Here is a 13192-nt window from a genome sequence, read left to right on the forward strand (position 1 = left end):
TACGTCCAACTGGTTGCATGGCTTGGTCGTAACTGCGTTTCCTCTGTCAAAGACCTAGTTCTTAAACCTACTCTCTACAAATTCATTGTTGAGGGACTTTTGGGCCAGAATCACCCGCCTGTTGGGCCTGAGCCCCAAAATCGTGCCCCTACAATATGTATTACATCATGTGTAATTCACATGATTCACTTAATCTAACCAATCAAGCACTTATATATATATATATATATATATATATAACCAATCAAGTGAGTCAAATGCATTTTACTTGCATATGACGAGACACATGTTATTTTTTGGTTGGAGCTCAAGGTTTCAAACATGTTTCTTTAAATAATACACATAGATATTCTTATAAATTGTCATTCAAACATTATTCTTTTTAGAGAAAATCTAGTACTATAACTTACCTCACAACTTTTTTGCCACAATTATTATGTGACAGAGCGTAAGTGGTGGAGGAAAAATAGTAGGTTTATGGATAAGTTGTAGATAACTACTCATAGTCTACCACATTAAAATTGTGACAAAAAATTGGGAAATAGTGTGTAGTGTTAGTCTTCATTCTAATAAACGATTTAAGGTTGGGCTTATTTGCACAACACTAATAAATCAGCATTTTGGGCGTGACTCCAAAATGTGCATGTTTTTTGCGTGACCCCTTCGTTAGCGTAACCAAATTCTCAATCTCATATCTCAAGCTCAACCGTCTCTCATTGTCAATGAAGTGCACCTTGAATTTTACCTGGTGTAGCTTGGACCAACTCATGGATTTTGAATCTGTAGATATAATTGAATGGGAGGAATATTGTGAAGAAGAATTAAGGAGCTGCTAAGTCTAGTAAATTCTTTACAAGTATTTTATTTTATTTGAATTTATACTAGAAAATTTGGAAGCTGTTTATATTTTTATTAAACATTGTTGAAATATTAATTAGAAAGCAAATAAATATGTGGAGATACATTCCAAACTCAAAAAAAGAAAAGAAAAGAAAAAGAGCTACAAGATTTTTTCAACAATGTTACATATACCATAAATCTAGGAAAAAGAAAATACCATCAAAACCACTTCGTGTTGAGTGATAAAATTATCAAGTGATAAATCACACTACCTATATTAGTCACATGAATTGTTTAATAAGTTATATGATATGTTCAAATTTCATTAGTGTTTTTTTTTTCAATAATATTGTAATTTAGTGGTAATTATAGAATATTTTGGGTGTATAATCAATATATATATTTTTTTTTCACATGAGTAGTGGATCTTACTTTACAAGAAATTATTAGGTCTACAGGAAGGATTGCTGATGTGGTCCTTCCAACCAATGAGACGATGCCATTTATGCAAATGTGCAAATGTGTAAGTGAGTTTCCTAATTAGCAGAAGGAATAAAAAATAAAAAATTACTAGGTGATGTCATATTTGTATAAATAATAGCATTTTATTGGTTGGAAGGTCAGAGAGGACTACATCAGTAATCCTCCTGGTAGATCTAATAATTTTTTTTACTTTACATGACATTGCAATTGACGTCACTTTTAATGTTTATTGATCACATATTGATACCTCAATAAATATGAAAAAAAAGTATAAATTTACTTAAATTTTTTAAGAAGTGTTATATCTACAATATTTTCACAATAAATTTTAGATAATATTTTACTCAAAATTTTTTTTAGATAATAAGTTTTTATTAATTTTAATTTAAACCGTACCATTATTATTATTATTTTTGACACTAATAACAATAAGTAACAACTTGTCCCCTGTAAACTGTGGTAAAAGTATTGTTTTGGAAATCATTTCTCACATTCTTCCGAGTTCCGACTCCTATATATAACACAGAGATTTTTAGTTTAGCAAGAAAAGAGACAGATTTTTATTGCAGGTCAAAGACAAAGAGAAACCTATTTTCTACTGCTTTTGATAGTTCATAGACAAAGGAAAAAGTGAGAAAGAAAAGAGACAGAAAAGTTAAGAGAGAAATGAGTAGTGGGGGTTTGGGTTCAGCAGCAGCTTCCTTACAAAGCTGCTTTTCACCAACCACCAGCAGATATAGTAGTTATTCCTATGCACCCACCTCACTCATTCCTCGTACCTTGTCTTCCCCAAATCTCAAGCTCAAAGGTCTCAGATTTTCTGGACCCAAAGGAAGTCGAATATACAGCAATAGCAGCAACAGACCTGGTGGTGCTGATGGTGGTTCTGCCTCTGGTATTACTATTAATTCCCATTACTTTTCCTCAAATTTTATTTGTAGTAGAATGATAAAGACCCAATTTTTTATTGGTTGCTTTGAGGTGACCAGGCCTTTTGATTTGATAAAATGGACTACTTTGAGGGAGGCTAGACTAGCTAATAATTTGTAACTTAGAAATTCATGGGTTATGGCTGTTCTTAATTTATTGTCAATATCTGAATTTATTCATGATTGACTAATAATCTATCAATAAGACTAATCCTAATCCAAACTAATTTATCTGAACAAAACATTTCTCATTAAATATGACCTTCAAGTGGTGACTTGTTAAACTTATATATCTAGTGGCCAGTGGGTTTCTTAGAAAAAGTGTAGGGATGAATAACTTGTTTCTAATTTCTATAATTCAACATAGAGAGAAGTTGGTGTTTTTTGTCTTTTCAGTGATTGTATCGAAGTTTGATGCAATGCACTTGTATAACACCTTGTATCTTCTTTTTGTAACATTTTTTTTTCATTGGAGATTGAAATTTAAAGGGGACCTGGAGGGTACCCTTTGGGCTACAATTTTCTTGTAACAATTAGTTTAGAGTACTTTTTGTCACAAATTGTAATTGGCATATTTAAGAAAGCTTGGCTAAGAATTAGTTTGTTAAAGATTTTAGCCCAGAATTACCAAGAATTAGTTAGAAAAAGTTTAGCGTAAGCCACACAACTTTGCATCTATAAATAGCAAAGTCAAGGCATTTGTAAAGGGTCTTTGAGAGGATTTAACAAATCATTCTGATTAGAACTGAAATTCCAAAAGTGATTTTGAAGAGTTGTTTCACTAGTTTCCCCTCTAAGCAACTTAACATCCTTCCCATTCCCTCATTGTTTGAGATTTGCTTCCAACCACTTTAGAATTGCTCTTAGAATATATTCTCTATATAATAATTTCAGCTGAGAGAGTAGTTTTGGTTTCGGCTACCATTGTAATTTTCTTCCTCCCTTTGTAACTATATAGGTCTGATATTAATTTTCTGCTTAATTTTTTTGTGTAATATGTGAAATATGCTTTGGTTCTCATCGTATTCTTCTTTACGGAAACTGAGTTTCATATAAATTTGGAGCTAGTAAGTCTTGTAGTTGCAAAGAGATGAACTTTGAAGTTGGTAGACGAGGTCATGAAATTGGCTATTGGCTAATGCTAATAAGAAATGGGAAGTCTAGCAGATCATTATGGAGGCAATGGATGGATTTCAAAATGATCTAACAAAAGTTCCATAAATCGCTTCTCATCAGGGAAATCATGGAATTTTGTTTAAACAGAGACGTAGTGAATGTGCGCATCATGAAATCAGCAATCTCCCTGGGGAAAGTAGGAAACTGCTAAGGTGTTTTGAACATAGCTTATGTGAATAAAAAACTCTTATTCCAGTGAATGAATTTCTTTTGGTGCAATTGTGGGTGAGATAAATTTGAACTAATTCTTGCTAGCAACCAGTTAGTTTAGGCTTTACTACAAATTTGGGCTTTAAATTACCCTTAAGCTAGTACTGATGAAGCTGGGGTCGGTTCATGCATTTTTCATGATGCAACTCTGGCTCGATAAGTCCGCAGACTAATGATACTTTGGTGACTTGTGATCATAATGAAAAGGGAATATATGAATGCTGAATTTATTGTATATGTACTATCTGATTTGAGGGAAGCTTGCTTGGAGAGTAGAACCTTAAAGGCATTGATCCTAGGCACAACTAAATTGCAAAAGTAACTCTTTAAGTTTTGGACATTTCTAGACTTGTTGATGGGCTGCCAACACTGAGTCTGCTGATGATTGAGTCTAGGTGGTATATATTTAACTAAAGTGTGTGACTTACTTTAGAATATATTTCTTGAACCAAAACAGAATTCTTTTGACGGGGTTAATAGAATAAATGCATCTTCATTTTGGTTTTCAGAGTCCAGGGGCACAAAAAAATACAAGTTATTGTCTCAAGATGGCCTGTTGTTCCACTCAACCACAAAGTGGCTCACTTTCATGATTCAAGAAACTCTCTCTCTAAAAAGTGCCTTTGTAGGGAATAACCCTAGGATGTTCAGTATAAGATTTCGTTATATAACCTGCCAGGGCCATGAAAAGCATTTGTCATTTGTAGGTTATTCTAGCTTCTCTGTAACTTTTGTCTTACTTTCTCATTTTTGATGGAAGGATCATCTTAACGGTGTGAATTTATACATGTAATATTATAGCTGGAAAGAAATTCATTGAATTAGTAATTTGGGACATCTTTGTGAGGAGGCCTACTAGGACCATTTCTACACATTCCTTTTCTAATTAAAAACAGGTACTGATCTAGCAGATTTTGATGACATGAATAATTAATATCTGTTAAGTCCAATCCATGATATGTGCAGTTTAAAAATTTCTTTATTGGTTTTGGAATCCCACATTGGCTAGTCAAATAAAAAGAAGGTGCACTAATCCTATTAAAAGAGTTAGTCCCACATTGAAAAGAAAAGTAGGGAGGTGTTCTAGTCCCTATAAATATAGTGGTAGACTGGTAGTGCATCTTTGTTTAAGGTGTGAGAGTTACGAGTAAAGCTTTGTCTTGTGAGAGAGTTAAAGGCTAAGTTTTGTCTTGTGAGGTAGTATGAGGGAGCTTTTGGGTGTGTTAGGGGTTTGGGTTAGTTTTTGTGACAGTTAGTGAGACTTTTTGAGTGTGGTTGTAATCCTTATTATTGATAGTGGATTTTTTGTTGGCATTGCCTGTAGACGTAGGCATAGAGTTTGCCAAACCACATTAAATTGTGTGTTACTGTTGTGGTGCTTGCTATATTATTGTTTTGCATCTTACAACAATATCCTTTGCCTCTCTTTTCAATTTTCGTTTCTTCACTTGCCAGTATAGTCTTTTTTTTTTTTTTTTCATTTGTGTGTGTGGGATTTGGGTTATTATTATTATTATTTTGGGGGGTGGGGGGGTTGGGGGGGGGGGGGGGGGGGGTGGTTAGTGTTACAGACCTTACCAATTTGTGTTTCATGATGTGATGCAGAACGTTATTTTCTATTCTACATATACCATCTCTAGCCCATACATGGAGAGATTTTTCTTTGATAAAGCATGTGATTCACTTCACATGAAGAGAGTTAGTGATGGACGAAAGAAGGAAACTTAGATTTATTGAAAAAAGTTTGCTAAAAAATGTTGCTGATCTTTTATATAACATTTCTAATATAGAATGTCACTTCCTTTATTATCTCTGTAATGACTAATGAGTTACTCATTCTCAATCTTGTAGGTGATAGTGACAGCAGAGGTGTTCTGGATGCATTTTTCTTGGGAAAAGCTCTAGCAGAAGCCTTAAATGAACGTATTGAGTCTACAGTTGGAGAGTTTTTGAGTGCAGTTGGTAGGCTGCAAGCTGAGCAACAAAAGCAAATACAGGACTTCCAGGTAGTGGGCAATTCAAACTGCAGTAGATTCTCTTTAGATTTCTTTCTGGTTTTAAGCTACTTTCTACGTCATTTTACTGTCTTTCTTTTCAATACTAGCTTCTTTTACAGTTTAAATCTTGTGGAAGATCACATATATGCTGATTTCTATTGCAGACAAGTTAAAAGAGGTACTTTATAAAAAAAGATAAGTTAAAAGAGGTAGTAACTAAGTAAAAGCTTCTGTGTCTTTATTAAAGAAATTTAACACTTTTCCACCAAATATATTGTTGTAAATCAAAATTAAAGATCACAATTGTGCCCATCTTTGGACAAAGCTGCATAGCATGGTGACTGTAATATTGTTATTTGGCAAGCAATCAGTACTTTTAGCTAAATTATGAAAAGTGGCATGTAGAAATGATGAAAGAATCCAATTTTAATAATCTTGATGAACTCAATTGTTATTATCATTCATTCTCATTCTTGTGCTGCAAAAAGTAGGATTTTCTAAAACCATTTTTAGAATCTTCTTTCCAAATCAAATGGAGCTTTGTTTGTAAATCTAGTATTATAATATGCCAAATGAAGAGCTCTCTGTGTCCCTCTCTCTTAGGAGTTGGTAGGGATGACCATGGACCAGGTTTGGGTCAGGTATACTTGTTCTTGACCCGAAACTTTTACTTATGGATACCCGGATCCCAATACCCATTAAGCACCTGTACTTGATTTCCACCCGGATTTTTACCCACGGTAACGGGTACCCGAACTGACCCTACTCAAAATTGTCGGGCATTTTACAAAATGTCATGGGTAAATATAATTAGGTGGGTTTTATTCGAAATTATGAGGTCGGGTGTGGATATTACCCAAATTCGATCCACACCAAAAAGAAAGGAAAAAGAAAAAGAAAACCCACAAAACACACCAATTCCCAAATCAGTTTCAGCCTTTCTAATCTCTGCATTTCTTTGCTTTGTTCCTCTTGTTCCCAATCCAACTGCTCTAATACCATTCCCAATCTGAGCTGCTCTATTTCCAGTTCCCTTCCCAGTCTCCCATAGCTCTTCGGTTTCAGATTTTCGGTGGTAAGTTTTTTTCGTGGGTTTCTTTCAAAGTTCATGCACTTAAGCCGAAAATGTAAGTGGATTTTGTTTCAATCTGTGGATGGTGCACAAAGTTAACTGATAATAGGATCTTCAGTGTATATGAAGTTTCTAGATTGTTCTAGAAAACTTTCATTAGGGATTGGTGAACACTATTGGATTCAGAATGTTTGATAATAGCCATATGTGGGGAAATACAAAGGTAGTTGTTGCATAGATCCCGTTTGCCATAGGCCTATCTATTATTTGGAAAATGATAAGTTCTTTGATTTTATAAATGGAATTAAAAGTCCTTGGTCCAGGAGAATCATGAAGAACAATGATCAGTTGTTGCCTAGACCCCATTTGCCATATGCCGATATATTATTTGGAAAATGTTTAGTTCTTTGATTTTATAAATGGAATTAAAACTCCTTTTGTCCAGGAGAATCATGAACAACGATTTATCGAATTTACTTGGGGCACATTTTTCTTAATTTGCAATGGAAGACCTTTCATTATGGCATATCTGTTCTTTGGGTACTGTAGATTCAATCCATCACTGTTTTAAAAGGAGAATATTTCATTCATTGATGATATGCAGGAAGATGTGTTGGAAAGAGCCAAAAAAGCTAAGGAGAAAGCAGCAAGGGAGGCCATGGAGGCACAAGGACTAGTTCCGAAGTCTACTATAGTAGATACAACACCAGCAACTGATAGTGTTGATTCTGTTACTGCATCATCAACGGTCAGTGAGATTAGTGCTGCAAATCCATCCTCATTGTCGAGTCCGACTACCCCCATGTCCCAGCCAGATAGAGGTCCTGCTGATAAGCAGGAACCTGCTTTAGGGGTGTCAAATGATGACTGATTTATGAGTGTAACCTATTCTAGAATATAATACAATAAATTTGTCTTGTGATATAGTTCACCCCACTTTTAATAATTGTCTAGTCCACTAAATAACTACTCAAGTTTGATTATGCCAAAAGAATGGGCCAAACACGAGGAACTCCATGAATCTGATCAGCTATCTATACTAGATGGTTTTTATACTAAAATTCTCACCATGCTAAGTTGGGTTTAATACTCTTTGAGATTGTATTCTGTTGGAATGCATCCTAGTAGTTGAATACATTTTTCAGAGTGTACTGATAGATTGTATTATGTTTAAATTTATTTTGATAAATTGCGTTCGGTATTATGTTTGAACTTTTACTAAAAAAAATAATTATGCCAAATGAAATTGTTTTACTTTAGTAAGAAGTGTAGAATGCGCTTTCCCACATTAATACACTTTTTTAATAGGATGACTATAGTAACAATGAATTAATGGATTGTTATAAAAAAATTATGCACAAAATTCACATACATTATAATATATATCTTACATAAATTTCCCTAAATAAAGATTTAAATATTAATAGCTACTTAAACACAATTACCATTAATAAGGGAAATAATAATAACTGTTAGGGACATTTTTTTATGTAATTGGCATATCCTTTGACAAAACGGACTTTACTTGTATTTGAGTAAATCTAAGTAGATTCAAGATGATTATTACAAGTGGTTAAATTGAAGACATGAAGATTACTCAAGAATTGCTCAAGAACTGCTTAAGAAAAGTGCAATTTGCAGGTCTCGATACCTTCTCGATAGAAGCTCGATCTATTGAGATTCATTAAAGCTCGACAGATGTCTCGATCTATCGAGCTTACGGGATTCAGACTATAGCCAGCAACGTTTTTATTCTAAAAGGCTATTTGTTTATGAGTTTGTATAATCCTTATAGGACTAGAAAAACCCAAGGTTTGTGGATTTGTATAATCCTTATTGGACTAGGAAAGCTTAAGGTTTGTGTAAACCTATTTAGAATAGGAGAGCCCATTAAGCTTCTATTTAAAGGAGGTGAAAAAAGAAAAACCTAACCCTAGAGAGTTTCATAAGGTTTTCTTTTGAAACTTTAGCCTCCTCCTATAGAAGAAAGAGTTCTTGCTGCGTTTCTTGTATGCCTTTGAGTTCTATAACCAAGCAAAGTTTCTTATACCAACATTGAAGATTTTATTGGTGTTTCTATGTGAAGCTGCTGCAAATCCACTACAACATCAAAGGGTTGCTGTGGAGTTAGTCACGTACTTGGATTCGTGTAAAGGAGTAAGTCGCGTACTGGGATTCGTGCATCAGATTGGTTAGTCACGTACTAGGAGCCGTGCATCAAAAGGAGAGATTGTTACTACAGAACAAGTCCAATTGGGTATTAGGGTAAGAGTTCAACTGTAGGTTGATATAAGGTACTGTGATTCCTTTACTTGTAACCGCTTGTTGTGATAATAGTGGATTCTTGGGAGTGGTGACCTTAAAATCACCCGGTGGAGTTTTGTCTCGGTGGTTTTCCTCATTCGTAAACAAATCACCCGTATCAAATTTATTTTTCACTACATACTTAGTTATTTAGTGATTTGTTTGTGCTGCCACGTATTTGTATGTTAATTTGATTAATTAATAAATTTGGCTAGTTAATCAATTAATTAATCATAAGGGGTCAATACATTCTTGGCCTATCAATAACAAAAGTGTTCATTAGACATTTTGCTTATGTTCTTCCCCTGGATAACTCTCATGGTACTCTTCATATGCAAGTACGTCACCTATTTAAGCACACTCCAAATACACAAAATTGATCGACGCTCAACAATGTGAAGATAAAACACGTACGGGGACAATGTGAAGATAAAACACTAACGGGGTATTTGGTTTGCATGATGTTAGATTGCAGTATAATCTATATTTTTTTGAGCTTACAGTGTGTCAATTTTTCTTCAACAACGAAACAAGGAAGTTGACACTCATTTGCTCGTTCTGGAAGATCTGCTTCCTTCCATTCTGCAATTCCCAACAGCAACACTCATACAAAGAACCTTCTTAAGTTTAAACTTCACCATTGCTTTTGTTTCATTAACCTTCGACTCCAGGAATTCCTGCTGAGTCACCAGTGTCGGAAACTTACCTATATTCAAACCCTTCAAAATAATCTAGTAGTCAAACTAAATCACAGCGAATGTATAATGATAATCAAACAAACAAGTCTAAGTTGGAGACCAAAGGGTTGGAAAAGACTCTGCAAGTATCTGAGCATTCCAAATTTTCAGAATATAAACCGGTGCTCCAGTAAAGGAAATGCAGATCATCAAATTAAGAGTGTCTTCAAAAGATTTTTCAAATGACCAAAGAAAAAGTGAAGATGGTGAAGTCACAAACTAAAGAAAATTTTTTATAGCACCTGCCTTAGGCCTATAAATAACAGTTCTTGAATACTTTAGAGTTTGATTCTAGTAGAATTTCAAAACTTTTGAGTCTATCCCTTGAGATTGGTGAGGGTCTCTATTTATAGGAGTCTTGAGAAGGTTTAAAGATAGTTAATTTTGATTAACGACATGTGTTATAACTTAAATGATGGGACTTTGTAAGTCTTGTTCTTCGAGGGACATAAGACATCACTTGATTTGCCCATACATCAACACATGACAATATGTAATTAGACTGCTTGTGCCACTTTAAATTAAGACCTCGACATGTATTGATATGTGATTGACTCTTGAATATTCTTTGTAATTTTCATTCAGTGACACTTAATTTCGTTAGTTTCTAAATGACAATAGTGAGATATATACACTTAAAGTGTGTTTGGATATCGCTTATTTGGCTGAAATTGAAAAATTATTGCTGAAATTACTGTAGATAAAGATAAAAGTTAGTTGAAATAGTACAGTGAGACTCATGAATAGTGCCAAAAAAGTGCAGTGGGGCCCATGAATAGTAGTAAAAATAAGCTAAATAATGAAATAATTTTAATTTTTAATCTTAATCCAAACGCACACTTAATAATATGACGTGACAATCCATAAATAATGGCGTGAAGGCTGGTGTCTCCACGCTATAGCACACCTATCACTAACATAATCTTTTGCACCAATAACTCTCCCAAAATAGAATTGCTCAAAAAAAAAGAAAAGAAAATGGATTGGCCCAAACTTTGAAAGACGGATAAAGCTATAAGTACAACATTTTTACAACAATTTCAGCTTGAAAATTTGGTGTGATTGGAGAGGTACTTTTCGTTGCCTTTTTGCTTTGAATTGGTATATTAGCAGATACATCTTGAATTTTTTTTTTCCTTACTAGTTCTGTTTGGCTTGAACCATTTTTTTTATAGTTGGTATGCCACTTGGCACTTTGTTATGTTGGAATAAATCCAAACAATGAATAAAAGTTTGATAAACCAAAACTTAGAGGCATGAATCTCCTTCCTTACACAATATTTGTCCCCATTAAAATGATTTTAAAGGGTTCTAGCAAATTTGTTCCTAGGATACAACTAAACTAAAAATTCTTCAAGTAACATTTTTGAAAGAATTCTTGTGAATTTCTATGTAATAGTGAAGGGAGTCTTTCTTAACATAAATATGGATTACTATTTATAGATAAGGAGGTGTGGCCCTTCAATAGGCACCTTTGAAGAGACACCTTAAATAGATGTTCTTCATTACATATTAAAAATTCTAATCTTGATTATTGTTTTCTTCAATACAGGCCTGACAATGGACTCCTCTTGTACACAATTAGCAACATCTATCTCTTATTCTTCATTCGGTAATATACCTTGTTTCAAATTTTTTATTTTCTTAACCTTTGTATTTACTATATGGGTTTGCTTTGATCATCTATCATTGTTTGCAAAAGCTTGAATTCCATAATCAAACTCGCTGCAAGGTGAGGCCAACTCCTTCTTCCTCGTGTTTTTTATTTATTAATTTTTCAATAGTCGCCACCTCTTTGGCTATAGAAGAAGACCCTCTTCTGCCCGAGTAACTCCACCTCTGCCCAAAAAACGTTGTGGAATACAATCTTTGCTTCCATCTTAGTCAACTGGACAGACATGAAACCTGTTCATCATAGAATAAGTTTAGACCTTCTTTGTTCAGTCCTTTCATGTCACTTTCCATACCTTGGACACAGCTCCACTAAACAAATTTTTGTTGTTGTTATGCAACCTATATTTTGTTTTGTTTTTGTTTTGCTACTAGAAACTAGTCTCTGCCTGTTATTGATTCCCCCTTGTTCCTTCTGATTTTGACGGCAAATTTCACAACTTCGAACAAACATTGATCATTTTCTCGAATTTATGTTCTCGTACTCAACTTTTCCTATACAGGGTCTTTTTTTGTTTGTTTGTTTTTATTTTTTCCTTTACTCGCAGCTCCTCCAATATGTGTTAGGACCTAGAACCATGGATAATTTATTTTTTTCTCCAATGCAGGAGTGATATTGCATGCGATTTTCATCTTGTAAGACAAGAATGTTGCGACAAGATTTCCATCACTAGTTGCCAATGGTTAGCTCAGAAACTCCTTGCCAGATGAATGTTCATATAGTGATGTTCGAATGTTTTTACAGAGACATTCCCCTTCACATAGATGTTCTTACAGTGACATTTATGTTAGGACATATGTGATTCACTTGTTAGGAACATATGTCACTATTTTATGTAATTGGCTTATCCTTTGACAAAACGCATTTTACTTGTATTTGAATAGATCTAGGATGTGTTTAATACTTCAAGAAATTTTGTTTCAAGATCAAGTGTTGAAGACATGCAAGTCTGTCCAAGATTCAAGCTGAAGAAGTGCTGTTCATTAAAGCTTGACAGCTAGCTCGACAACTAGCTATCCATCGAGCTTAAGAAGCTGTTCCAGCCCTGTGGCTCGACAGCATCTTGACAAACAGATATCTGTTGAGTTTTATGAAAAACATAATTCCAGTTCTGTTTTGATTCTAATCCATGATTATGTGTTTGTGCTTTCTTTTCTTCTAACCCTAGACATATAAAAGGATTATTTTAAGGGCCGTCAAAATATTCACAAGTTGCACAAGTGTTGAGCAAAGTTTGTTCAAGCAATTTGTAATTGGAGACAAAATTTTGCCCTAATTTATCATTCTTGTGAAGAAGTTGCTGTGTATGTGCACCGTAGGGTTTTGTGATCAAACATCTTCTTGATCTTCATCGTTGGGATGACCTAAAGAACTTTGCAGCCAACAACCTTCTCTAATTGGTGATTGAAGACGCGTACTGGGATCCGCGCATTGGTTAGTCACGTACTTGGGAGCTGTGCATCAAAAGGGGAAATTGTTACTACAGAACAAGTCCAATTGGGTATTGGGGTAAGAGTTCAATTGTAGGTTGGTATAAGGTACTGAGATTCCTTTACTTGTAACCGCTTGTTTTGATAATAGTGGAATTTCGGGAGTGGTGACTTGAAAATCACCTGATGGGGTTTTTGTCATGTAGGTTTTCCCTATTCGTAAACAAATCACCGTGTTAAATTTATTTTCCGCTGCATACTTAGTTTATTGGTGATTTGTTTGTGCTACCATGCATTTACATGTGAATTAACTTAATTAATTCACTTGACTAAATTAATTGG

At 34.3% G+C, this 13192-nt stretch overlaps 1 protein-coding gene across 1 annotated transcript; it reads left to right on the forward strand.

Annotated features, from left to right (window-relative positions):
- Positions 1 to 1877: 1877 nt before the first annotated feature.
- On the forward strand, positions 1878 to 7768 carry LOC126712944 (uncharacterized protein At4g13200, chloroplastic). The gene is made up of 3 exons (XM_050412497.1): positions 1878 to 2218; positions 5490 to 5644; positions 7312 to 7768. Exons 1-3 carry the CDS (start codon positions 1990 to 1992, stop codon positions 7576 to 7578), a joined length of 651 nt encoding a protein of 216 aa, XP_050268454.1. The 5' UTR covers positions 1878 to 1989; the 3' UTR covers positions 7579 to 7768.
- The last annotated feature ends 5424 nt before the right edge of the window (positions 7769 to 13192 follow it).

The sequence above is a fragment of the Quercus robur genome, chromosome 2 (genome assembly GCF_932294415.1).
Source record: "Quercus robur chromosome 2, dhQueRobu3.1, whole genome shotgun sequence".
Lineage (NCBI taxonomy): Eukaryota > Viridiplantae > Streptophyta > Magnoliopsida > Fagales > Fagaceae > Quercus > Quercus robur.